Source organism: Hemibagrus wyckioides, linkage group LG21, assembly GCF_019097595.1.
Source record: "Hemibagrus wyckioides isolate EC202008001 linkage group LG21, SWU_Hwy_1.0, whole genome shotgun sequence".
Taxonomy (NCBI): domain Eukaryota; kingdom Metazoa; phylum Chordata; class Actinopteri; order Siluriformes; family Bagridae; genus Hemibagrus; species Hemibagrus wyckioides.
In genome coordinates this window covers 20462045-20489583 of record NC_080730.1, presented here as the reverse complement: position 1 = coordinate 20489583, position 27539 = coordinate 20462045, and the positions used below count along the sequence as shown (strand labels likewise).

The following is a 27539-nucleotide window of genomic DNA, read 5'->3' as shown; positions in this document are numbered from 1 at the left end:
CTGTGCCCCTGCAACAGAACACCAGTGATAAACTTGACATGGCTTTCTTCAGTGCCAAACTCATTAAAAAGCATACTCTTCTAGTGATCTGAGGATTATTTTAACATAGAATAGCATTTAAACTAAAACTTAAAAATAACAGTGTCTAATGATTCTACTGCTACATCCAAATGGCTCATACATATCCTACAATGTTCGTCATTCAAAACTTTAAACAAAACTTTTAATATTTTAATTCATACATTTAAATATATAAAATATATACATTTAAATATATAACATTTTAACATCACAGACCAACTTAATACTAACCAAAACAAAAAGAATTTGTTAACAGAGTTAATCAGAATCAGGTCAAAGAAAACAGTTCTTTATTATATAGATATTAACAATTTAAGAAACCAAGCCACGCAATAGCCCTTCCTCAGAAGACTAATATTCCATAATATAATATGATACACAAACACACATCACACTTGATGTCCACTTAGGGAAGGACTACATCATGGCTGTATCCATGACCAAACTTGGCTGATTGGTTCTGCTGAGTGAACATAAATATCACTATATAAGACTGTCCCTCAAGGACTGAGGCTACCTCAAGCACCCTGCAAAGGTGAGGGATTATGTTATATGTTTGCCTTATACATTAATATTAACCAGAATTTTAAAAATCTATTTATACAGTTCTTCAAAGATGTTGCTAATGTATTTAATTTGGATTTAATTATCAGACACTCTTATACATTTTACAGTATCCATCGAACGCCAGTCCTGTTCTGCCCTTAATTTTTAGATTGGTAATTAGCTAAGGTAAGTCAAAGATTTCATGTACATCAGAATCATATTAAGGATTCTTCTGAAAGTTGGCAATGTTTAATTAAAATATCATTAACAAAAGTTTCATTTCAAATTTTAATTAAACTGTATATTTATTAAGCTATTGTTATAAACATATATCAGCATCCTTAAATACCTCAAGTGAGCATGTTTATCTGAATTATGGTTTCACTCCACAGTAACCTGCCACCATGGGAGATGGTGAGATGGAATGTTTCGGCAAGGCGGCCGTCTACCTCCGGAAGCCGGAAAGGGAAAGGATTGAGGCTCAGAACAAACCTTTTGATGCCAAAACAGCAGTCTATGTGACCGATGCTGCTGAGATGTACCTCAAGGGTACACTGAAGAGTAAAGAGGGTGGCAAAGCCACTGTAGATACTGAGGGTGGAAAAGTAAGTGAAAAGATAACTGCCACATCTAACAGCGTCTGGAACCTAGCACATTGCTCAACATGACAAACCATTATAATGTGTTTTATCTCTGTTATTTTATAGTCTGTCACAGTTAAGGATGATGAAGTCTTCCCAATGAATCCTCCAAAGTTCGACAAAATGGAGGACATGGCCATGATGACCCACCTCAATGAACCTGCTGTGCTGTATAACCTCAAAGAGCGTTATGCAGCATGGATGATCTACGTAAGAATCACTTAAAGTATAAAATCCATAAGAGATTGTTCTGAATATATAAATGATGAACAAATAAATGAAAATTCAATTTGACTTTCCTTCAGACCTACTCTGGGTTGTTCTGCGTCACTGTGAACCCCTACAAGTGGCTCCCAGTGTATGATGCAGTAGTTGTGGCTGGATACAGAGGCAAAAAGAGGATTGAAGCCCCACCTCACATCTTCTCCATCTCTGATAACGCCTATCAGTTCATGCTCACTGGTACGATACTGACAAACTACTTTCAAAAAATTATCTATTAAATAATTACATAAAGGACACTATTCTTGTTGTCTTTTCAGATCGTGAAAACCAGTCTGTCCTGATTACGTAAGTTCAGACTAATATCTGAAAATTTACCATGTTGTTCTTTAGAAACACGCTTGAAAATGCATGGTAGACCCAGTTCATTACATTTAAGTCATATTTGAAAAAAATGTAATTTTTTTCTAGGTAACTTAGAAGTAAATTTTTTTCTCACTCAGTCTTCTACATGAAAAATCACTGTTTACTGTACAATATTGAATGAAAATGTTTGGACACTATCTTGTTTTCTAAAGTACAAACCATTGCTTATTCAATCTACCCCTAGTGGAGAATCTGGTGCAGGAAAGACTGTAAACACAAAACGTGTCATTCAGTACTTTGCAATGGTTGGCATGACTGGAAAGAAGGCAGCAGAGCCTGTTCCTGGCAAAATGCAGGTACGTAAATTACTTTACTATGTGCAGCACCTATTAGAGTATTCATCAAATTTCTTTTATAAACATCTGCTACTGTTGTCAGGGGTCGCTGGAAGACCAAATTGTGGCAGCCAACCCCCTGCTGGAGGCTTATGGTAATGCCAAGACTGTGAGGAATGACAACTCCTCTCGTTTTGTAAGTATACAAAGCATATATGAGCTCTTGTAATCTTTTATAAAACACAATAAGCATGAAAGAAAAACATTTCAAACTGCAATTCTGTCTTTTAGGGTAAATTCATCAGAATTCATTTTGGGCAAACTGGCAAGCTGGCATCAGCTGATATTGAAACCTGTAAGTTTCTGTCAAGAATTCTTGTAAGCAGATGCATGGAATCCTGGTTAATATGCATATGGAAAATATAAGCAAAGTAAAGATTATCAACAAACCTGGATGTACAAACTGACACTTAGATATTACATTATGCATTTGATAAAAACCCATTCAAATGTCTTTCTGCAAATGTAATAATGAATACATAACAAAAATATCAACAGATCTGCTGGAAAAGTCAAGAGTCACTTTCCAGCTGTCTGCTGAGAGAAGCTACCACATTTTCTACCAGCTCATGACTGGACACAAACCAGAGCTGCTTGGTAAGGAAACGTCAAAGTCATAATGCTTCAGGGTATTTTTTATATTATCTATAACATACAGCAGGTTATAAATGAAAGAATGACAATCAGAAAAACTAATTACTTTTTTTTAAATGAACTACTTGTCCAACACAGAGGCACTGCTCATCACCACCAACCCCTATGACTACCCTATGATCAGTCAGGGTGAAATCACAGTCAAGAGCATCAATGATGTGGAGGAGTTCATTGCCACAGACGTAAGAAGAAATTAATTGTTCTAATTTCACAAAAGAAATGTGTTAATTTCAGATACACATGAATAATCTCTGCTGTTCACCACACAGACGGCCATTGACATCCTGGGTTTCACCGCTGATGAGAAAATTAACATCTACAAGCTGACCGGTGCTGTGATGCATCATGGAAACATGAAGTTCAAGCAGAAGCAGAGGGAGGAGCAGGCTGAGCCCGATGGCACTGAGGGTACAAATAGGATAAACCAGATGTACCTAGACTGTCGATATATAAAGTACCGTATGTATGCCATCCCTGATTATTAAGACAATCTTTTTTCACCTTTAATCAGTTGCTGATAAAATCGCCTACCTTCTGGGCCTGAACTCAGCTGACATGCTGAAAGCTTTGTGCTACCCCAGAGTCAAAGTCGGAAATGAGTTTGTGACCAAAGGCCAGACTGTACCACAGGTAATATCTTATTTTTTAACCATGAGAAGTAAGAATTAAGTTTGCTTTGTATAGGAACAAACCACAGGATGATCTAAGAAATAGTTTTGCATTATTTAGGTGAACAATGCCGTCTCTGCCCTCTGCAAATCCATCTATGAGAAAATGTTCTTGTGGATGGTCATCCGTATTAATGAGATGCTGGACACAAAGCAACAAAGACAGTTCTTCATTGGTGTGCTGGACATCGCTGGATTTGAGATCTTTGATGTAAATATTTGTTTTTCTCCATGAAGTGTTAAATACGATTAAAAAAATACTTTTGCAATACCTAATACACTGATCGACTGTACAGTTCAACAGCTTGGAGCAGCTCTGCATTAACTTCACAAATGAGAAACTGCAACAGTTTTTCAACCACCACATGTTCGTGCTGGAACAAGAGGAGTACAAGAAAGAAGGCATTGAGTGGGAGTTCATTGACTTCGGTATGGACTTGGCTGCCTGCATTGAGCTTATTGAAAAGGTAAGTTATTGAGGTGTCGATAATACTATCGAAGTAATCAATGAAAAAATAGTATTGCAGTGTAATATACCAATAACATTTACTACTAATATGTATTATTGCCACTAAGCAATAATACACTAATATTGTGGTAATCAGTCATGAATAATCTTCACCAACAGCCAATGGGCATCTTCTCCATCCTTGAAGAGGAGTGCATGTTCCCCAAAGCCACAGACACGTCCTTCAAGAACAAGCTTCACGACCAGCACCTTGGAAAATGTGCCTGCTTCCAAAAGCCAAAGCCTGCCAAAGGCAAAGCTGAGGCCCACTTCTCCCTGGTGCACTATGCCGGCACTGTGGACTACAACATTGGTGGCTGGTTAGACAAGAACAAGGATCCACTGAACGACTCTGTTGTGCAGCTGTACCAGAAATCAGCAAACAAACTGTTATGTCTTCTTTATGCAGCCCACGCCGGTGCTGATGGTAAGCTTAAATTGATAAATAGTTTAAACTACTTTAATAATAATTTAAAAAATTACTCGTTAATATCCATTATACTACCTGGCAAGATACCGTATAAGACAAGTAAAACAATAACTAATTTATTGTCATTTGGCAACAGCTGATAGTGGTGGTGGAAAGAAAGGCAAGAAGAAGGGTGGTTCCTTCCAGACCGTGTCTGCTCTGTTCAGGGTGAGAACAATTTAACAGAAACCATGGTAAAATGCACAGGCAAAACATTTCACTAGCAGACTCCACATTTCATATATACAGAAAAGATCTCAGCAACAAGATGGAAAAACTCATAATATACTAGCTATTTGTGACAACTACTGCAAAGCTGCCATAATACAGTAGATGCAAAAATCCTAAGAGTGTAACTAATAGCCAATTTCACACTGTATCAAAGTTTACAATCTCTTTGCTTGTGTTTTTAAGAATATTATTCATTATTCAGCTTCAAAAATATTAATTGCCACCTGAAGTCATTCTCACAATTCATGTTGACATTTTAAGAAACATCTGTAACATTAAAATTGTGTGAAGTTGTGTACAAGCTATTATTATGGTCATTATTATTATTGTTGTTGTTGCTAATCTGCTACATGTAAAACTCACAGGAGAACTTGGGCAAACTGATGACCAACTTAAGGAGCACTCACCCTCACTTTGTGCGTTGTTTGATTCCTAATGAGAGCAAGACTCCAGGTGGATATTCTTATTTTCTTACATTTTATTTATTTTTTTTATTCCAAAATATACATCATACCTACGATGTCTCTGACCATAAGACCTGTTACTAATATTGTACCATGACACTGAACATCCTAGGTCTGATGGAGAACTTCCTGGTCATCCACCAGTTGAGGTGTAATGGTGTGCTGGAGGGTATCAGAATCTGCAGAAAGGGATTCCCCAGCAGGATCCTCTATGGTGACTTCAAGCAAAGGTCATTTATTTTGTCAGGGCATTTCAACAATTGTAATTTTATTATGGACCGGACCGAAATAAAAATTAATTCCTTCATCATCTGTACAATATAACTATTTCAAAACAGATATAAAGTCCTGAATGCCAGTGTCATCCCAGAAGGCCAATTCATTGACAACAAGAAAGCTTCAGAGAAACTCTTGGGCTCTATTGATGTTGACCACACCCAGTATAAGTTTGGACACACCAAGGTACCCATGAAATCTGATTTTCATAAACAGGCTATATGACAATAATGAAGACTTCAGGACAGGATTTTCACAGGATCATATTTACTATTCATTACAGTTTAAAACTTTGACAGAAAACTAATAGTTTTGTTGCATGATTTTTAAAAATGTGAATGATCTATATAGTTTTATATTTCCATATGTAATCATGATAGGTGTTCTTCAAAGCCGGTCTGTTGGGTACTCTAGAGGAGATGCGAGATGAAAAACTAGCAAATCTAGTAACCATGACTCAGGCTTTGTGCCGTGGCTACCTCATGAGGAGGGAGTTTGTCAAGATGATGGAGAGGAGGTATATTCCATTTCATTAAAATGAAAGAACGAAATTCCACATACGATTTCATCTGAATGCAAATTCTACACACATTAATAAACACACATATAAACGCAAATTTCAGGGAATCCATCTATAGCATCCAATACAACATCCGCTCATTCATGAATGTGAAACACTGGCCATGGATGAAGCTGTACTTCAAGATCAAGCCTCTTCTCAAGAGTGCAGAGACTGAGAAGGAAATGGCTGCCATGAAGGAGAACTATGAGAAAATGAAGGAGGATCTGGCAAAGGCACTCGCCAAGAAAAAGGAGCTTGAGGAGAAGATGGTGTCTCTGCTACAGGAGAAAAATGACCTGCAACTCCAAGTAGCAGCTGTAAGTAGCTCAAAAACAGTATGTCTCAAAAGATCTTGCAAATAAAAAAAATACCTTCCATCAAACCATTTGAATTGACAGGAAACCGAGAACCTTTCAGATGCAGAGGAAAGGTGTGAGGGGCTCATCAAGAGCAAGATCCAACTTGAGGCTAAACTCAAAGAGTCAAATGAGAGACTTGAGGATGAGGAGGAAATCAATGCCGAGCTGACTGCCAAGAAGAGGAAACTGGAGGATGAGTGCTCTGAGCTGAAGAAGGACATTGATGACCTGGAGCTCACCTTGGCCAAAGTGGAAAAGGAGAAACATGCCACTGAGAACAAGGTTTGTGTTGCAATGCACTGTAAATTAATAGAGGCTATACACCATATGAAACATACTAGATTCAGCTACTAAATCCAGACCGTGACTAAAGTGAAATCATTTACACTGTTATGGATCTGAGTGGACAAGTGACAAGTGAACAAATAGTAACTTGAACACTTTTCAACTAGAAATTGTAGAGTGCATATCCTCACACTATACAGGTGTAGAAAAATACAAATATTATGTAACAAATTTCACAAGGTATATGTCTAGTGATACACATAAATAAAATTCTTTTGAACAGGTCAAGAACCTCACTGAGGAAATGGCATCTCTAGATGAGGGCATTGCCAAGCTCACTAAGGAGAAGAAAGCCCTCCAAGAGGCACACCAGCAGACTCTGGATGATCTCCAGGCAGAGGAAGACAAAGTCAACACTCTGACCAAATCAAAGACCAAGCTTGAGCAACAAGTCGATGATGTAAATATCCTAACAATATTTAAGATAATGAACAACAATATAGCAGCTATAGCTCAGGTGTTTTAACATATAAATTAAACTAATCTCTACAACATCTAGCTTGAAGGTTCATTGGAACAAGAGAAGAAGCTGCGTATGGACCTTGAGAGAGCCAAAAGAAAGCTTGAAGGAGACTTGAAACTGGCCCAAGAGTCCATAATGGACCTGGAGAATGACAAGCAGCAGTCTGATGAGAAGATCAAGAAGTACACCACAATTCATGATGCAAATAAAAGTGTAACTGCATTAAAATCATTAAATACAAAATGTAACTGCATCATTTGTCATTTTGCCACATAGGAAGGACTTCGAAATAAGTCAACTTCTGAGCAAGATTGAAGATGAACAGTCACTGGGTGCCCAGCTTCAGAAGAAAATAAAAGAGCTCCAGGTACTACTTCTGAGAGAAATAGTTAAATTGTGGCTTGAAATGGAAAATTAGAATGTCTAAGGTATGAAAACCGAAATTTCAGGCTCGCATTGAAGAGCTGGAGGAAGAAATTGAGGCTGAGCGTGCAGCTCGTGCTAAAGTTGAGAAGCAGAGAGCTGATCTCTCCAGGGAACTTGAGGAGATCAGCGAGAGGCTCGAGGAAGCTGGAGGTGCCACTGCTGCTCAGATCGAGATGAGCAAGAAGCGTGAGGCCGAGTTCCAGAAACTGCGTCGCGATCTGGAAGAGTCCACTCTGCAGCATGAAGCCACGGCTGCTGCCCTCCGCAAGAAACAAGCTGACAGTGTTGCTGAGCTTGGAGAACAGATCGACAACCTTCAGCGTGTCAAGCAGAAGCTGGAGAAGGAAAAGAGTGAATACAAAATGGAGATAGATGATCTCTCCAGTAACATGGAGGCTGTGGCAAAATCAAAGGTATTGTCATTAAGACATAAACAACAAGGTTAAATTAAATAAAAGTGTCGTGTCAAAAAATTTCAACCATAAAAACACAAACAAAAAGAGCATGGTTTGCTTTATTAAAATATCTGCATCATATGCTCATGTCTCTCTATGCAGGCTAACCTAGAAAAGATGTGCCGCACCCTAGAGGACCAGCTGAGTGAACTCAAGGCTAAGAATGATGAACACGTTCGTCAACTGAATGACATCAGCACACAAAAAGCACGCCTTCAGACTGAGAATGGTAAATTAAATCAGAATAAGCCATAAATATCTACAATCACATCAGTAAATTCTGGTAACATAATTTACTATCACGTTTAAGGTGAATTTAGCCGTCAGCTAGAGGAGAAGGAAGCACTTGTTTCTCAGATGACCAGAGGAAAACAAGCTTACACACAGCAGATTGAGGAACTCAAAAGGCAAATCGAGGAGGAGGTCAAGGTAAAAGATGGACAGTTTCGTGCAAATCGGATAAATATATTATGCAAACATCTCCCAAACTCCCTGGTAAGAACAGATTATGTAGAATAGATGTAACCAATTTAACTGTTTGCTTCTAGGCCAAGAACGCCCTGGCTCATGCTGTCCAATCAGCCCGTCATGACTGTGATCTGCTCAGAGAGCAATATGAGGAAGAGCAGGAGGCCAAGGCTGAGCTTCAACGTGGAATGTCCAAGGCCAACAGTGAGGTGGCTCAGTGGAGAACAAAATATGAGACTGATGCCATCCAGCGTACCGAGGAGCTCGAGGAAGCCAAGTAAATATAACTGAAAAAAAGTTTATATAGACTAAAAATCTACATCTGTCCAGTCGTAATGTTATTTTTCCACAGGAAAAAGCTTGCTCAGCGTCTACAAGAGGCAGAGGAATCCATTGAAGCTGTGAATTCCAAGTGTGCTTCTCTGGAGAAGACCAAGCAGAGACTGCAGGGTGAGGTGGAAGACCTCATGATCGACGTTGAGAGAGCCAATGCCCTGGCTGCCAATCTTGACAAGAAGCAGAGGAACTTTGATAAGGTCTAGCATCTGGCAACTAATGGTGGTGTACTAGGCAATGTGACTTTGTAAAGCTAGCATAACATGCAACTGTCCTTCACCTTTTCAGGTCTTGGCAGAATGGAAACAGAAGTATGAAGAAGGTCAGGCTGAACTGGAGGGAGCTCAGAAAGAGGCTCGCTCTCTCAGCACTGAACTGTTTAAGATGAAGAACTCATATGAGGAAGCGCTTGACCATCTCGAGACTCTGAAGAGAGAGAACAAGAATCTGCAGCGTATGACACTTAAATATAACTGCACATTAAAAAAAAAACAAATTACTGGAACTGTGTGTACCAAGAAAAATATTCAATTACTTTTGTTTCAACAGAGGAGATCTCTGACCTGACTGAACAGATTGGAGAGACTGGAAAGACCATTCATGAGCTGGAGAAGGCAAAGAAGACAGTGGAAACAGAAAAATCTGAAATCCAGACTGCTCTTGAGGAAGCTGAGGTAAGACTGCATGTAAACTAAATGTGTGTCATAATGAAAATGAATTGACACCAAAAATTGCTTCATTTACACATACATTTATAGGGTACACTTGAACATGAGGAATCAAAGATTCTTCGTATCCAGCTTGAGCTCAACCAGGTTAAAAGCGAGATTGACAGGAAACTGGCTGAGAAGGATGAGGAGATGGAGCAGATCAAGAGAAACAGCCAGAGGGTGATTGAGTCCATGCAGACCACTCTGGACTCTGAGGTTAGGAGCAGAAACGATGCTTTGAGGGTCAAGAAGAAGATGGAAGGAGATCTCAATGAGATGGAGATTCAGCTTAGCCATGCCAACCGCCAGGCTGCAGAGGCCCAGAAACAGCTCAGGAATGTCCAAGGACAGCTCAAGGTGCACCTCCATACTTACACTTCTATGGTTAAATTTATCTTGATGCACTAATTAACAATGATTCCAATCACATCAGGATGCCCAACTGCACCTTGACGAGGCTGTCAGAGGACAGGAAGACATGAAGGAGCAGGTGGCCATGGTAGAGCGCAGGAATAATCTGATGCTGGCAGAAATTGAGGAACTGAGAGTTGCACTGGAGCAAACAGAGAGAGGCCGCAAAGTGGCTGAACAGGAGCTGGTTGACGCCAGTGAGCGTGTGGCACTGCTGCACTCTCAGGTTAGCTGTTAGAGCATTAGTGTTGCTTTTCATTTCATAGTTCTTGATCAATTACCTTTAAGGTGTTCATGTATGACATTACTACAGAATACCAGCCTAATCAACACCAAGAAGAAGCTTGAGGCTGACCTGGTTCAAATACAAGGTGAGGTGGATGATACCATTCAGGAGGCAAGGAATGCTGAAGAGAAGGCTAAGAAGGCCATCACAGATGTGAGTGTTAGATTAGATAGATTTTTTTTTCAACAATGTCTTTTGCAAATCCATGAACGGTCAACTTCACAATTTCATCACTCATTCACTAGGCTGCCATGATGGCTGAAGAGCTGAAGAAAGAGCAGGACACCAGTGCTCATCTGGAGAGGATGAAGAAGAACCTTGAGGTTACAGTCAAAGATCTGCAGCATCGTCTGGATGAAGCTGAAAGCCTTGCCATGAAGGGTGGAAAGAAGCAGCTCCAGAAACTGGAATCTAGGGTTTGTTGCAGTATTTAAATATGGAATACAACTTGCAAATAATTTAACTATAAGAGTCTTCCACAAATGAAATATCTGTTCTAGGTGCGTGAACTGGAGAGTGAGGTTGAATCTGAGCAGAGACGTAGTGCTGAATCCATTAAAGGAGTCCGCAAATATGAGAGGAGAGTGAAGGAGCTCACCTACCAGGTACAAAATATACTTCACAACATCCATTTGAAGAAAAATAATTAAACCAAATAAAACCTAAATAAAGATTAACTATTGCAGACTGAGGAGGATAAGAAGAATGTCAACAGACTGCAGGACCTTGTGGACAAACTGCAGATGAAAGTGAAGGCCTACAAAAGACAGGCTGAGGACGCTGTAAGTTTGCCACTATGCATTGATATGCATGCTGATATTGTACTTAAAACAACACTGAAGTGGACGACTGTTGTTGATCACAGGAGGAGCAGGCAAACACTCACATGTCCAGGCTCAGGAAAGTGCAGCACGAGCTGGAGGAGGCTCAGGAACGTGCTGACATCTCCGAGTCCCAGGTCAACAAGCTGAGAGCCAAGAGCAGAGAGGCTGGAAAGGTATTTCATTTAGATCATCATATGATTTTTAAATAATTCTAATCTGCGTACTTCAGACCATATTTGGAAGCACATAAAAATAAACATTTAACTCGTGTTTGCTTATTTTTAGAGCAAGGAGTCAGCTGAATAAAGGGTGAAGAGAAGACAAGACAAAAAACAATCATATAAAATATGTAATTGTTTTTGCCTTTGCTTCAACTACACATTCAATAAACTCTGTATACTCTATACGGTTCAGTGTCAGTGCCTTTATTCAATTCAAATATACCAATTCAAACATTTTGAAACACAGTCTTCAACATGAACAATTCTTTTGTTTTTGGTATACACTGAATGCATTTGGGATTGAGATCAAAGGATGAATAGGAGACAATAGATGAGCTTTCATTTCACTGATATTTGGTATTTTTATCAGTAGGCTGAGTAAATTTACTGGTACTGGTAATTTACTGGTGAAATGTCCTGACAATTAAACCCCTGGTTTAGGGGTTTAATTACGGAACAGAGACGGAACAGAAAAGCCAAAAAAACAGCTGCAGTTGAAAACAGAAAATATGAGTTGTGAAGGTATCACAATCCACAGTTTAGAGAAGATTTGGAGAGCAGAAATATAGAAGCCATACCACAAGATGCAAACCACTCATGAGCAATAAGATTAGGAAATTAGAAATGAGCCACAAAAGCTCTGGAACAAACATTAGTCACTACCAAAGATATGTTAATTAAATATGGAGAAATAAATGTACAGAAATGTCCTTGTGGAAAACCTGATTAAATGTGCAGAAATCAGTACAATGTGTTTTTTTTCCAATGCAACAATGCAGTAAAAGGTATCAAAGCAATACAGCAGATGCTTTCCACAAATACAGGCTTATCCATATATGTTGACATACATTTTTGAAATGCAATGCTCAGAAATAAAAGTTTATAAAAGTTATAGTTTAGGTCAAAAAATGAACAAAACACTTTTTATATAAGCTGCAGAAGAGGCCAACATAAAGCTGCTGTATGAGTTTCTATATCTGTATTTATTCCTAATAAAGGCAGAGCATTCTTGAGATTTTCAATTTGTATTTTTCAGTGCATCTAAATGTGAACCTATATTAAAACATTAATTTGATTCCCTGCTAATCCAGAATAGAGTTACAGGACCAAATATCTCTTATGAAACTATATTAAAGAGTCTAGACCATAAAAGTGTGGCTTGCTGCTAGGAGACGCATGACAAATGAGAACAATATGTGTTGTAAAATTGCTTAAAACATGATCAAACATGTTTCATATCCTCCGACTGGATGAAATCAATAGTCCGTTAACGTACACTACTCGACTTCTTATGAAATCTGTCAACTCAGATATGGGAGCATCAACTTCTCCAGAATGTAAATAGGGAAAAAATCGGGTGTATTCCAGCCTTAAGCATACGTACATGGCCAATAACTTCCAACAACAACTTCCAAATCCTTCTGTCATTTTAGAAATAGCTTGCTATTTGCATGATATTAAGTTATCAAAACAAATAGGCTAGGGCCTAAATAATCTTGCTACAGCACGTGATACAGATTTCATTAGAAACAGAACTGAATGCCGCAGAAAAGGCGAACTGTTGTACAATATATAATTAAGCATTTTACATTGATGAAAGGCTGGCTCAGAACTATGCAGTAAGGTTAGCTAACTGACGTTAGTTAACAGAAAGCTAAAATGTAAAAACGTAAAACTTGCTAGTGAATTTACCTGTTGACACATCCAATAACACTGACCTAACGTTAAGAAATGTGACAAATAAAATTTGAATTTTGATTACATAAATGGTATCCTATTAAAATTATTATATTATATAATGAATAATAAATCTTTTAAAATCAATATAATTAATCTTTTTTTGAAACAATGTTGTGTCTACATAGTACTTTAGAAATGTAGATAAACAGATGCAAACTGCCATGTTGTGCAAAGCATTTAAATTTAAGTGAGTTGTACAACTAAAGTAAATTAAAAGTTAGACTACATTTTATAAGAGAAAAAATGTTACACATTTTCACATACCTTTTGAGGGCGCAGAAAAGGTGGATGTTGGAATCAGTTAAAGAGATGATGCTGAGTATTGCATCAATATTCAGAACCAAGAGCTAGAATGATGAAAAGATGAGGCACAATATAAATGCAATAAGAATTAAATTATAAAGCTCCCAGAAGCAGAAGCATGCAATTACAACTACAACTTTTAAATTTCATACCCACACTGAAGCAACGATGCCTAACAAGAACAGAGAAGGACTTGTATTCACTGCTTGGCTCTAAAAATGAACAAGGTTAATTTAATTAATTTACTTTCATCTAAGTAAATATTAACACAGGCATTTGGGATTGTCATTTGTAACCCATCGAGTCATCAGAAAAACATTTCAGTTACAAAACTGCCGTCCAATGATCTCTACACACCAGTATTTCAATATTAAAAATCAAAATCTTATAAACTAGCAAATAAGTTTATGTTACACAAACAAACTAAAAATGAACAACTACCAAATGCAATTGTGACAAAGGCAACAACATTAGCCAGTGTGCTATAATAGTGGTATAAACCATGCACAGTGAGATAATTTAACTGACCATAAGGGCATAGGACCATAAAACTACAAGCTGTTACTCTGAAACTGAAATCCCCAGATTACACTGAATTCACCAAAACCGAGGTCAATTTGAAGACAACAAGCACTTACTCAGAGACCGCCAGAGAGCATCTGGGGAAGTTTTACGGAGACTGGCTAAACTCTTTTATACACTCTTCAGAAGGGGCCTAAAATTCTTGAGTCCTGAGACCACAGCTGATATGGTTTCTATATCTGCATTAAATCCTAATAAGAAGGTTATGCTAAGATAGGGTTTCAGAAATTACATTTATGGATCCAGTTCATCACAGGCAACAACCTCTGAACTTTAATTGCCTAGTTATTATCTGCCAAGGATGTATTAACTTTCATTTAATACTAGATGTTAGAATATGGTATTGGGAGAAGATTATTGGATTTCTGAGTATTCGTTATTCCACTCTTAAAAATAGTGAGAGGAATTGGCATCTCACTCTTAGAAGTGTTGTGTGTTCAAATCTAGTCCATACAGAGTGTTTTACAGCCTCGCCTCTAATGCTCCTGGGATTGATAAAGATAGAGGAATTAGTGAAGATGAACGAATGAACATTCCATTTTTTTCTTTGTTGGCATATCTGTAATTGTACAAACACTGCTAAATTTCTGCATCTTTGGACAGCATAGACTAGGGAGATGATATATAGAAGTATCATTTTGCTTCTGTTTTTAGACCTGGAACATGGAATTGAATCTTTTTGGCAGTTTATAAAGGACACATGATATTGCCAACTTCCTTAGAGGACTGATGCTTCTGCCTTGTAGAAATATTTGTAACATGAAAGACTGCTGTGCCCCTGCAACAGAACACCAGTGATAAACTTGACATGGCTTTCTTCAGTGCCAAACTCATTAAAAAGCATACTCTTCTAGTGATCTGAGGATTATTTTAACATAGAATAGCATTTAAACTAAAACTTAAAAATAACAGTGTCTAATGATTCTACTGCTACATCCAAATGGCTCATACATATCCTACAATGTTCGTCATTCAAAACTTTAAACAAAACTTTTAATATTTTCATTAATCTATGTATTTAAATATATAAAATGTTTACTTCACTAAACAACTTAATAGTAACCAAAAGAAAGGGCATTTATTACCTAATCTAATCAAAATCAGGTCAAAGAAAACAATTCTTTCTCAGATATTAACAATTTAAGAAACCAAGCCATGCAATAGCCCTTCCTCAGAAGACTAATATTTCATAATATAATATGATACACAAACACACATCACACTTGATGTCCACTTAGGGAAGGACTACATCATGGCTGTATCCATGACTAAACTTGGCTGTTTGTTTCTGCTGAGTGAACATAAATATCACTATATAAGACTGTCCTTCAAGGACTGAGGCTACCTCAAGCACCCTGCAAAGGTGAGGGATTATGTTTGGTTTAAACTTTTGGTTTTAAATTTTTACAGTTCTTTGAAAATGTTGAGAATGTATTTAATTCTAATTTAATTTACAGACACTATCTAAATTTTCTTACATTTTACAGTATCCATCGAACACCAGTCCTGTTCTGCCCTTCATTTTTAAATTGGTAATCAGCTAAGGTAAGTCACAGCAAATATCATGTACATCAGAATCATATTAAGGCTTTTACCGAATTTCAAAATGTAATTAAAACATATATTTATTATACTATTGTTTTGTATGTATAAAGGCATCAGTCAGTACCTCAAGTGAGCATGTTTATCTGAATTATGGTTTCACTCCACAGTAACCTGCCACCATGGGAGATGGTGAGATGGAATGTTTCGGCAAGGCGGCCGTCTACCTCCGGAAGCCGGAAAGGGAAAGGATTGAGGCTCAGAACAAACCTTTTGATGCCAAAACAGCAGTCTATGTGACCGATGCTGCTGAGATGTACCTCAAGGGTACACTGAAGAGTAAAGAGGGTGGCAAAGCCACTGTAGATACTGAGGGTGGAAAAGTAAGTGAAAAGAAAACTGCCACATCTAACAGCGTCTGGAACCTAGCACATTGCTCAACATGACAAACCATTATAATGTGTTTTATCTCTGTTATTTTATAGTCTGTCACAGTTAAGGATGATGAAATCTTCCCAATGAATCCTCCAAAGTTCGACAAAATGGAGGACATGGCCATGATGACCCACCTCAATGAACCTGCTGTGCTGTATAACCTCAAAGAGCGTTATGCAGCATGGATGATCTACGTAAGAATCACTTAAAGTATAAAATCCATAAGAGATTGTTCTGAATATATAAATGATGAACAAATAAATGAAAATTCAATTTGACTTTCCTTCAGACCTACTCTGGGTTGTTCTGCGTCACTGTGAACCCCTACAAGTGGCTCCCAGTGTATGATGCAGTAGTTGTGGCTGGATACAGAGGCAAAAAGAGGATTGAAGCCCCACCTCACATCTTCTCCATCTCTGATAACGCCTATCAGTTCATGCTCACTGGTACGATACTGACAAACTACTTTCAAAAAATTATCTATTAAATAATTACATAAAGGACACTATTCTTGTTGTCTTTTCAGATCGTGAAAACCAGTCTGTCCTGATTACGTAAGTTCAGACTAATATCTGAAAATTTACCATGTTGTTCTTTAGAAACACGCTTGAAAATGCATGGTAGACCCAGTTCATTACATTTAAGTCATATTTGAAAAAAATGTAATTTTTTTCTAGGTAACTTAGAAGTAAATTTTTTTCTCACTCAGTCTTCTACATGGAAAATCACTGTTTACTGTACAATACTGAATGAAAATGTTTGGACACTTTCTTGTTTTCTAAAGTACAAACCATTGCTTATTCAATCTACCCCTAGTGGAGAATCTGGTGCAGGAAAGACTGTAAACACAAAACGTGTCATTCAGTACTTTGCAATGGTTGGCATGACTGGAAAGAAGGCAGCAGAGCCGGTTCCTGGCAAAATGCAGGTACGTAAATTACTTTACTATGTGCAGCACCTATTAGAGTATTCATCAAATTTCTTTTATAAACATCTGCTACTGTTGTCAGGGGTCGCTGGAAGACCAAATTGTGGCAGCCAACCCCCTGCTGGAGGCTTATGGTAATGCCAAGACTGTGAGGAATGACAACTCCTCTCGTTTTGTAAGTATACAAAGCATATATGAGCTCTTGTAATCTTTTATAAAACACAATAAGCATGAAAGAAAAACATTTCAAACTGCAATTCTGTCTTTTAGGGTAAATTCATCAGAATTCATTTTGGGCAAACTGGCAAGCTGGCATCAGCTGATATTGAAACCTGTAAGTTTCTGTCAAGAATTCTTGTAAGCAGATGCATGGAATCCTGGTTAATATGCATATGGAAAATATAAGCAAAGTAAAGATTATCAACAAACCTGGATGTACAAACTGACACTTAGATATTACATTATGCATTTGATAAAAACCCATTCAAATGTCTTTCTGCAAATGTAATAATGAATACATAACAAAAATATCAACAGATCTGCTGGAAAAGTCAAGAGTCACTTTCCAGCTGTCTGCTGAGAGAAGCTACCACATTTTCTACCAGCTCATGACTGGACACAAACCAGAGCTGCTTGGTAAGGAAACGTCAAAGTCATAATGCTTCAGGGTATTTTTTATATTATCTATAACATACAGCAGGTTATAAATGAAAGAATGACAATCAGAAAAACTAATTACTTTTTTTTAAATGAACTACTTGTCCAACACAGAGGCACTGCTCATCACCACCAACCCCTATGACTACCCTATGATCAGTCAGGGTGAAATCACAGTCAAGAGCATCAATGATGTGGAGGAGTTCATTGCCACAGACGTAAGAAGAAATTAATTGTTCTAATTTCACAAAAGAAATGTGTTAATTTCAGATACACATGAATAATCTCTGCTGTTCACCACACAGACGGCCATTGACATCCTGGGTTTCACCGCTGATGAGAAAATTAACATCTACAAGCTGACCGGTGCTGTGCTGCATCATGGAAACATGAAGTTCAAGCAGAAGCAGAGGGAGGAGCAGGCTGAGCCCGATGGCACTGAGGGTACAAATAGGATAAACCAGATGTACCTAGACTGTCGATATATAAAGTACCGTATGTATGCCATCCCTGATTATTAAGACAATCTTTTTTCACCTTTAATCAGTTGCTGATAAAATCGCCTACCTTCTGGGCCTGAACTCAGCTGACATGCTGAAAGCTTTGTGCTACCCCAGAGTCAAAGTCGGAAATGAGTTTGTGACCAAAGGCCAGACTGTACCACAGGTAATATCTTATTTTTTAACCATGAGAAGTAAGAATTAAGTTTGCTTTGTATAGGAACAAACCACAGGATGATCTAAGAAATAGTTTTGCATTATTTAGGTGAACAATGCCGTCTCTGCCCTCTGCAAATCCATCTATGAGAAAATGTTCTTGTGGATGGTCATCCGTATTAATGAGATGCTGGACACAAAGCAACAAAGACAGTTCTTCATTGGTGTGCTGGACATCGCTGGATTTGAGATCTTTGATGTAAATATTTCTAATTCTCTATGATGCATATTCCACTGTTGTTTGCAATACTTTTGCAATACCTAATACACTGATCGACTGTACAGTTCAACAGCTTGGAGCAGCTCTGCATTAACTTCACAAATGAGAAACTGCAGCAGTTTTTCAACCACCACATGTTCGTGCTGGAACAAGAGGAGTACAAGAAAGAAGGCATTGAGTGGGAGTTCATTGACTTCGGTATGGACTTGGCTGCCTGCATTGAGCTTATTGAAAAGGTAAGTTATTGAGGTGTCGATAATACTATCGAAGTAATCAATGAAAAAATAGTATTGCAGTGTAATATACCAATAACATTTACTACTAATATGTATTATTGCCACTAAGCAATAATACACTAATATTGTGGTAATCAGTCATGAATAATCTTCACCAACAGCCAATGGGCATCTTCTCCATCCTTGAAGAGGAGTGCATGTTCCCCAAAGCCACAGACACGTCCTTCAAGAACAAGCTTCACGACCAGCACCTTGGAAAATGTGCCTGCTTCCAAAAGCCAAAGCCTGCCAAAGGCAAAGCTGAGGCCCACTTCTCCCTGGTGCACTATGCCGGCACTGTGGACTACAACATTGGTGGCTGGTTAGACAAGAACAAGGATCCACTGAACGACTCTGTTGTGCAGCTGTACCAGAAATCAGCAAACAAACTGTTATGTCTTCTTTATGTAGCCCACGCCGGTGCTGATGGTAAAAATCACTACAAATCAAATACATTAATAATAATTGTAAAATAAGTCTTTAATATCCATTATACTAGTGGACAAGATATATTGCAAGATAAGAAAAACAACAACTAATTTATTTTAATTTGGGAACAGCTGAAAGTGGTGGAAAGAAAGGCAAGAAGAAGGGTGGTTCCTTCCAGACCGTGTCTGCTCTGTTCAGGGTGAGAACAATTTAACAGAAACCATGGTAAAATGCACAGTAAATACATTCCACTTGCAGATTCCTCATTTTATAGATTTCATTATTCAATTCTATTCATTATTCAGCTTCAAAAATATTAATTGCCAGCTAAACTCATTCTCGCAATTCATGTTGACATTTTAAGAAACATCTGTAACATTAAAATTGTGTGAAGTTGTGTACAAGCTATTATTATGGTCATTATTATTATTGTTGTTGTTGCTAATCTGCTACATGTAAAACTCACAGGAGAACTTGGGCAAACTGATGACCAACTTAAGGAGCACTCACCCTCACTTTGTGCGTTGTTTGATTCCTAATGAGAGCAAGACTCCAGGTGGATATTCTTATTTTCTTACATTTTAATTATTTTTTCATTTTTATATATATAAATACCACATACCTACAAATGTCTCTGACCATAAGACCTGTTACTAATATTGTACCATGACACTGAACATCCTAGGTCTGATGGAGAACTTCCTGGTCATCCACCAGTTGAGGTGTAATGGTGTGCTGGAGGGTATCAGAATCTGCAGAAAGGGATTCCCCAGCAGGATCCTCTATGGTGACTTCAAGCAAAGGTCATTTATTTTGTCAGGGCATTTCAACAATTGTAATTTTATTATGGACCGGACCGAAATAAAAATTAATTCCTTCATCATCTGTACAATATAACTATTTCAAAACAGATATAAAGTCCTGAATGCCAGTGTCATCCCAGAAGGCCAATTCATTGACAACAAGAAAGCTTCAGAGAAACTCTTGGGCTCTATTGATGTTGACCACACCCAGTATAAGTTTGGACACACCAAGGTACCCATGAAATCTGATTTTCATAAACAGGCTATATGACAATAATGAAGACTTCAGGACAGGATTTTCACAGGATCATATTTACTATTCATTACAGTTTAAAACTTTGACAGAAAACTAATAGTTTTGTTGCATGATTTTTAAAAATGTGAATGATCTATATAGTTTTATATTTCCATATGTAATCATGATAGGTGTTCTTCAAAGCCGGTCTGTTGGGTACTCTAGAGGAGATGCGAGATGAAAAACTAGCAAATCTAGTAACCATGACTCAGGCTTTGTGCCGTGGCTACCTCATGAGGAGGGAGTTTGTCAAGATGATGGAGAGGAGGTATATTCCATTTCATTAAAATGAAAGAACGAAATTCCACATACGATTTCATCTGAATGCAAATTCTACACACATTAATAAACACACATATAAACGCAAATTTCAGGGAATCCATCTATAGCATCCAATACAACATCCGCTCATTCATGAATGTGAAACACTGGCCATGGATGAAGCTGTACTTCAAGATCAAGCCTCTTCTCAAGAGTGCAGAGACTGAGAAGGAAATGGCTGCCATGAAGGAGAACTATGAGAAAATGAAGGAGGATCTGGCAAAGGCACTCGCCAAGAAAAAGGAGCTTGAGGAGAAGATGGTGTCTCTGCTACAGGAGAAAAATGACCTGCAACTCCAAGTAGCAGCTGTAAGTAGCTCAAAAACAGTATGTCTCAAAAGATCTTGCAAATAAAAAAAATACCTTCCATCAAACCATTTGAATTGACAGGAAACCGAGAACCTTTCAGATGCAGAGGAAAGGTGTGAGGGGCTCATCAAGAGCAAGATCCAACTTGAGGCTAAACTCAAAGAGTCAAATGAGAGACTTGAGGATGAGGAGGAAATCAATGCCGAGCTGACTGCCAAGAAGAGGAAACTGGAGGATGAGTGCTCTGAGCTGAAGAAGGACATTGATGACCTGGAGCTCACCTTGGCCAAAGTGGAAAAGGAGAAACATGCCACTGAGAACAAGGTTTGTGTTGCAATGCACTGTAAATTAATAGAGGCTATACACCATATGAAACATACTAGATTCAGCTACTAAATCCAGACCGTGACTAAAGTGAAATCATTTACACTGTTATGGATCTGAGTGGACAAGTGACAAGTGAAGAAAGAGTAACTTGAACACTTTTCAACTAGAAATTGTAGAGTGCATATCCTCACACTATACAGGTGAAGAAAAATACAAATATTATGTAACAAATTTCACAAGGTATATGTCTAGTGATACACATAAATAAAATTCTTTTGAACAGGTCAAGAACCTCACTGAGGAAATGGCATCTCTAGATGAGGGCATTGCCAAGCTCACTAAGGAGAAGAAAGCCCTCCAAGAGGCACACCAGCAGACTCTGGATGATCTCCAGGCAGAGGAAGACAAAGTCAACACTCTGACCAAATCAAAGACCAAGCTTGAGCAACAAGTCGATGATGTAAATATCCTAACAATATTTAAGATAATGAACAACAATATAGCAGCTATAGCTCAGGTGTTTTAACATATAAATTAAACTAATCTCTACAACATCTAGCTTGAAGGTTCATTGGAACAAGAGAAGAAGCTGCGTATGGACCTTGAGAGAGCCAAAAGAAAGCTTGAAGGAGACTTGAAACTGGCCCAAGAGTCCATAATGGACCTGGAGAATGACAAGCAGCAGTCTGATGAGAAGATCAAGAAGTACACCACAATTCATGATGCAAATAAAAGTGTAACTGCATTAAAATCATTAAATACAAAATGTAACTGCATCATTTGTCATTTTGCCACATAGGAAGGACTTCGAAATAAGTCAACTTCTGAGCAAGATTGAAGATGAACAGTCACTGGGTGCCCAGCTTCAGAAGAAAATAAAAGAGCTCCAGGTACTACTTCTGAGAGAAATAGTTAAATTGTGGCTTGAAATGGAAAATTAGAATGTCTAAGGTATGAAAACCCGAAATTTCAGGCTCGCATTGAAGAGCTGGAGGAAGAAATTGAGGCTGAGCGTGCAGCTCGTGCTAAAGTTGAGAAGCAGAGAGCTGATCTCTCCAGGGAACTTGAGGAGATCAGTGAGAGGCTCGAGGAAGCTGGAGGTGCCACTGCTGCTCAGATCGAGATGAGCAAGAAGCGTGAGGCCGAGTTCCAGAAACTGCGTCGCGATCTGGAAGAGTCCACTCTGCAGCATGAAGCCACGGCTGCTGCCCTCCGCAAGAAACAAGCTGACAGTGTTGCTGAGCTTGGAGAACAGATTGACAACCTTCAGCGTGTCAAGCAGAAGCTGGAGAAGGAAAAGAGTGAATACAAAATGGAGATAGATGATCTCTCCAGTAACATGGAGGCTGTGGCAAAATCAAAGGTATTGTCATTAAGACATAAACAACAAGGTTAAATTAAATAAAAGTGTCGTGTCAAAAAATTTCAACCATAAAAACACAAACAAAAAGAGCATGGTTTGCTTTATTAAAATATCTGCATCATATGCTCATGTCTCTCTATGCAGGCTAACCTAGAAAAGATGTGCCGCACCCTAGAGGACCAGCTGAGTGAACTCAAGGCTAAGAATGATGAACACGTTCGTCAACTGAATGACATCAGCACACAAAAAGCACGCCTTCAGACTGAGAATGGTAAATTAAATCAGAATAAGCCATAAATATCTACAATCACATCAGTAAATTCTGGTAACATAATTTACTATCACGTTTAAGGTGAATTTAGCCGTCAGCTAGAGGAGAAGGAAGCACTTGTTTCTCAGATGACCAGAGGAAAACAAGCTTACACACAGCAGATTGAGGAACTCAAAAGGCAAATCGAGGAGGAGGTCAAGGTAAAAGATGGACAGTTTCGTGCAAATCGGATAAATATATTATGCAAACATCTCCCAAACTCCCTGGTAAGAACAGATTATGTAGAATAGATGTAACCAATTTAACTGTTTGCTTCTAGGCCAAGAACGCCCTGGCTCATGCTGTCCAATCAGCCCGTCATGACTGTGATCTGCTCAGAGAGCAATATGAGGAAGAGCAGGAGGCCAAGGCTGAGCTTCAACGTGGAATGTCCAAGGCCAACAGTGAGGTGGCTCAGTGGAGAACAAAATATGAGACTGATGCCATCCAGCGTACCGAGGAGCTCGAGGAAGCCAAGTAAATATAACTGAAAAAAAGTTTATATAGACTAAAAATCTACATCTGTCCAGTCGTAATGTTATTTTTCCACAGGAAAAAGCTTGCTCAGCGTCTACAAGAGGCAGAGGAATCCATTGAAGCTGTGAATTCCAAGTGTGCTTCTCTGGAGAAGACCAAGCAGAGACTGCAGGGTGAGGTGGAAGACCTCATGATCGACGTTGAGAGAGCCAATGCCCTGGCTGCCAATCTTGACAAGAAGCAGAGGAACTTTGATAAGGTCTAGCATCTGGCAACTAATGGTGGTGTACTAGGCAATGTGACTTTGTAAAGCTAGCATAACATGCAACTGTCCTTCACCTTTTCAGGTCTTGGCAGAATGGAAACAGAAGTATGAAGAAGGTCAGGCTGAACTGGAGGGAGCTCAGAAAGAGGCTCGCTCTCTCAGCACTGAACTGTTTAAGATGAAGAACTCATATGAGGAAGCGCTTGACCATCTCGAGACTCTGAAGAGAGAGAACAAGAATCTGCAGCGTATGACACTTAAATATAACTGCACATTAAAAAAAAATACAAATTACTGGAACTGCGTGTACCAAGAAAAATATTCAATTACTTTTGTTTCAACAGAGGAGATCTCTGACCTGACTGAACAGATTGGAGAGACTGGAAAGACCATTCATGAGCTGGAGAAGGCAAAGAAGACAGTGGAAACAGAAAAATCTGAAATCCAGACTGCTCTTGAGGAAGCTGAGGTAAGACTGCATGTAAACTAAATGTGTGTCATAATGAAAATGAATTGACACCAAAAATTGCTTCATTTACACATACATTTATAGGGTACACTTGAACATGAGGAATCAAAGATTCTTCGTATCCAGCTTGAGCTCAACCAGGTTAAAAGCGAGATTGACAGGAAACTGGCTGAGAAGGATGAGGAGATGGAGCAGATCAAGAGAAACAGCCAGAGGGTGATTGAGTCCATGCAGACCACTCTGGACTCTGAGGTTAGGAGCAGAAACGATGCTTTGAGGGTCAAGAAGAAGATGGAAGGAGATCTCAATGAGATGGAGATTCAGCTTAGCCATGCCAACCGCCAGGCTGCAGAGGCCCAGAAACAGCTCAGGAATGTCCAAGGACAGCTCAAGGTGCACCTCCATACTTACACTTCTATGGTTAAATTTATCTTGATGCACTAATTAACAATGATTCCAATCACATCAGGATGCCCAACTGCACCTTGACGAGGCTGTCAGAGGACAGGAAGACATGAAGGAGCAGGTGGCCATGGTAGAGCGCAGGAATAATCTGATGCTGGCAGAAATTGAGGAACTGAGAGTTGCACTGGAGCAAACAGAGAGAGGCCGCAAAGTGGCTGAACAGGAGCTGGTTGACGCCAGTGAGCGTGTGGCACTGCTGCACTCTCAGGTTAGCTGTTAGAGCATTAGTGTTGCTTTTCATTTCATAGTTCTTGATCAATTACCTTTAAGGTGTTCATGTATGACATTACTACAGAATACCAGCCTAATCAACACCAAGAAGAAGCTTGAGGCTGACCTGGTTCAAATACAAGGTGAGGTGGACGATACCATTCAGGAGGCAAGGAATGCTGAAGAGAAGGCTAAGAAGGCCATCACAGATGTGAGTGTTAGATTAGATAGATTTTTTTTTCAACAATGTCTTTTGCAAATCCATGAACGGTCAACCTCACAATTTCATCACTCATTCACTAGGCTGCCATGATGGCTGAAGAGCTGAAGAAAGAGCAGGACACCAGTGCTCATCTGGAGAGGATGAAGAAGAACCTTGAGGTTACAGTCAAAGATCTGCAGCATCGTCTGGATGAAGCTGAAAGCCTTGCCATGAAGGGTGGAAAGAAGCAGCTCCAGAAACTGGAATCTAGGGTTTGTTGCAGTATTTAAATATGGAATACAACTTGCAAATAATTTAACTATAAGAGTCTTCCACAAATGAAATATCTGTTCTAGGTGCGTGAACTGGAGAGTGAGGTTGAATCTGAGCAGAGACGTAGTGCTGAATCCATTAAAGGAGTCCGCAAATATGAGAGGAGAGTGAAGGAGCTCACCTACCAGGTACAAAATATACTTCACAACATCCATTTGAAGAAAAATAATTAAACCAAATAAAACCTAAATAAAGATTAACTATTGCAGACTGAGGAGGATAAGAAGAATGTCAACAGACTGCAGGACCTTGTGGACAAACTGCAGATGAAAGTGAAGGCCTACAAAAGACAGGCTGAGGACGCTGTAAGTTTGCCACTATGCATTGATATGCATGCTGATATTGTACTTAAAACAACACTGAAGTGGACGACTGTTGTTGATCACAGGAGGAGCAGGCAAACACTCACATGTCCAGGCTCAGGAAAGTGCAGCACGAGCTGGAGGAGGCTCAGGAACGTGCTGACATCTCCGAGTCCCAGGTCAACAAGCTGAGAGCCAAGAGCAGAGAGGCTGGAAAGGTATTTCATTTAGATCATCATATGATTTTTAAATAATTCTAATCTGCGTACTTCAGACCATATTTGGAAGCACATAAAAATAAACATTTAACTCGTGTTTGCTTATTTTTAGAGCAAGGAGTCAGCTGAATAAATGGTGAAGAGAAGACAAGACAAAAAACATATAAAATATGTAATTGTTTTTGTCCTTGCTTCAATTATACATTCAATAAACTCTGTGTACTCTATATGGTTCAGTGTCAGTGCCTTTATTCAATTCAAATATACCAATTCAAACATTTTGAAACACAGTCTTCAACATGAACAATTCTTTTGTTTTTGGTATACACTGAATGCATTTGGGATTGAGATCAAAGGATGAATAGGAGACAATAGATGAGCTTTCATTTCACTGATATTTGGTATTTTTATCAGTAGGCTGAGTAAATTTACTGGTACTGGTAATTTACTGGTGAAATGTCCTGACAATTAAACCCCTGGTTTAGGGGTTTAATTACGGAACAGAGACGGAACAGAAAAGCAAAAAAAACAGCTGCAGTTGAAAACAGAAAATATGAGTTGTGAAGGTATCACAATCCACAGTTTAGAGAAGATTTGGAGAGCAGAAATATAGAAGCCATACCACAAGATGCAAACCACTCATGAGCAATAAGATTAGGAAATTAGAAATGAGCCACAAAAGCTCTGGAACAAACATTAGTCACTACCAAAGATATGTTAATTAAATATGGAGAAATAAATGTACAGAAATGTCCTTGTGGAAAACCTGATTAAATGTGCAGAAATCAGTACAATGTGTTTTTTTTCCAATGCAACAATGCAGTAAAAGGTATCAAAGCAATACAGCAGATGCTTTCCACAAATACAGGCTTATCCATATATGTTGACATACATTTTTGAAATGCAATACTCAGAAATAAAAGTTTATAAATGTTAAAGTTTAGGTCAAAAAATGAACAAAACACTTTTTATATAAGCTGCAGAAGAGGCCAACATAACAAAGCTGCTGTATGAGTTTATATATCTGTATTTATTCCTAATAAAGGCAGAGCATTCTTGAGAATCCAGAATAGAGTTACAGGACCAAATATTTCTTATGAAACTATATTAAAGAGTCATGCATTTTGTGCAGGAAATCAGACTATGTAATAATTGTGTAAGTGTGATAAACATTCTCCGTTAAGGTTATCATTTAAGTCATTTTTGTCTTTCATAGTTTTAGTCAAGTTTTAGTCGACGAAAATTCATTGCATTTTTGTCAAGTTTTAGTCATTAGTTTTAGTCAAACTAGTTATAAGTTATAATTTTTCTCTCTTTAGACCAATTTGAATCAAGATAACAAGCTTTCATTTCCTTGATTTACTTTATTTATTTTTAACAGAAGGCTGAATAAATTTACTGTTAAGTATAAACCATCATGAAGGCCAGGGAGATGTCTCTAGGAGAGAAGCAAACCATTTTGAATCTGAGAAAGAAATGGCCATAGCCAATACAGTGCAACAATTTAAAATATCCTGACAATTAAACCCTTGATTTAGGAGTTTAATTACGGAACACCTAATGAACAAGTAAGCCAAAAAAACAGCTGCTCATATGTACGAATGCTGTTCATAGACTTCAGTTCAGCATTTAATACAATCATCTCTCAGCACCTGA

General features: G+C 38.5%; 2 protein-coding genes and 1 long non-coding RNA gene across 5 annotated transcripts in view; 2 read left to right on the top strand and 1 right to left on the bottom strand.

Moving 5' to 3' along the window:
• The window catches only part of LOC131342583 (uncharacterized), a 125205-nt gene that overhangs the window by 47621 nt on the left and 50045 nt on the right, over positions 1-27539 (bottom strand). The window contains exon 1 of one of the 3 annotated variants that reach the window (XR_009203051.1): positions 13392-13484. The exons of the other annotated variants lie outside the window; for them this stretch is intronic. This is a non-coding gene — a long non-coding RNA (uncharacterized LOC131342583). Of the gene's footprint in view, positions 1-13391; positions 13485-27539 lie in introns of those variants that run through there. 3 annotated transcript variants of the gene reach the window in all.
• On the top strand, positions 661-11568 carry LOC131342567 (myosin heavy chain, fast skeletal muscle). The gene is made up of 40 exons (XM_058373627.1): positions 661-813; positions 1020-1232; positions 1335-1478; positions 1574-1730; positions 1811-1838; positions 2101-2212; positions 2295-2387; positions 2483-2546; positions 2750-2848; positions 2984-3087; positions 3175-3313; positions 3417-3535; positions 3635-3784; positions 3870-4040; positions 4202-4508; positions 4648-4718; positions 5147-5234; positions 5358-5475; positions 5584-5707; positions 5902-6038; positions 6145-6400; positions 6482-6724; positions 7011-7187; positions 7287-7432; positions 7527-7617; positions 7700-8089; positions 8234-8360; positions 8442-8560; positions 8680-8876; positions 8952-9135; positions 9224-9389; positions 9485-9609; positions 9694-10002; positions 10079-10282; positions 10370-10495; positions 10588-10758; positions 10843-10947; positions 11029-11124; positions 11208-11339; positions 11452-11568. The coding sequence occupies exons 2-40, from the start codon at positions 1032-1034 to the stop codon at positions 11470-11472; spliced, it is 5811 nt and encodes a 1936-aa protein (XP_058229610.1). The 5' UTR covers positions 661-813; positions 1020-1031; the 3' UTR covers positions 11473-11568.
• Positions 15406-26110, top strand: LOC131342570 (myosin heavy chain, fast skeletal muscle-like). The gene is made up of 40 exons (XM_058373629.1): positions 15406-15557; positions 15725-15937; positions 16040-16183; positions 16279-16435; positions 16516-16543; positions 16806-16917; positions 17000-17092; positions 17188-17251; positions 17455-17553; positions 17689-17792; positions 17880-18018; positions 18122-18240; positions 18340-18489; positions 18576-18746; positions 18908-19214; positions 19346-19413; positions 19683-19770; positions 19900-20017; positions 20126-20249; positions 20444-20580; positions 20687-20942; positions 21024-21266; positions 21553-21729; positions 21829-21974; positions 22069-22159; positions 22243-22632; positions 22777-22903; positions 22985-23103; positions 23223-23419; positions 23495-23678; positions 23767-23932; positions 24029-24153; positions 24238-24546; positions 24623-24826; positions 24914-25039; positions 25132-25302; positions 25387-25491; positions 25573-25668; positions 25752-25883; positions 25996-26110. The coding sequence occupies exons 2-40, from the start codon at positions 15737-15739 to the stop codon at positions 26014-26016; spliced, it is 5808 nt and encodes a 1935-aa protein (XP_058229612.1). The 5' UTR covers positions 15406-15557; positions 15725-15736; the 3' UTR covers positions 26017-26110.

Excerpts from the sequence above, each read along its gene's own strand:
- LOC131342567 (XM_058373627.1), top strand. The coding sequence starts at position 1,032 with ATGGGAGATGGTGAGATGGAATGTTTCGGCAAGGCGGCCGTCTACCTC. Across the intron at positions 3,314-3,416 it reads TGAGCCCGATGGCACTGAGG|TTGCTGATAAAATCGCCTAC; the intron begins GTACAAATAGGA and ends ACCTTTAATCAG. Across the intron at positions 4,509-4,647 it reads AGCCCACGCCGGTGCTGATG|CTGATAGTGGTGGTGGAAAG; the intron begins GTAAGCTTAAAT and ends ATTTGGCAACAG.
- LOC131342570 (XM_058373629.1), top strand. The coding sequence starts at position 15,737 with ATGGGAGATGGTGAGATGGAATGTTTCGGCAAGGCGGCCGTCTACCTC. Across the intron at positions 16,918-16,999 it reads CGGTTCCTGGCAAAATGCAG|GGGTCGCTGGAAGACCAAAT; the intron begins GTACGTAAATTA and ends TACTGTTGTCAG. Across the intron at positions 18,490-18,575 it reads CTGGATTTGAGATCTTTGAT|TTCAACAGCTTGGAGCAGCT; the intron begins GTAAATATTTCT and ends TCGACTGTACAG.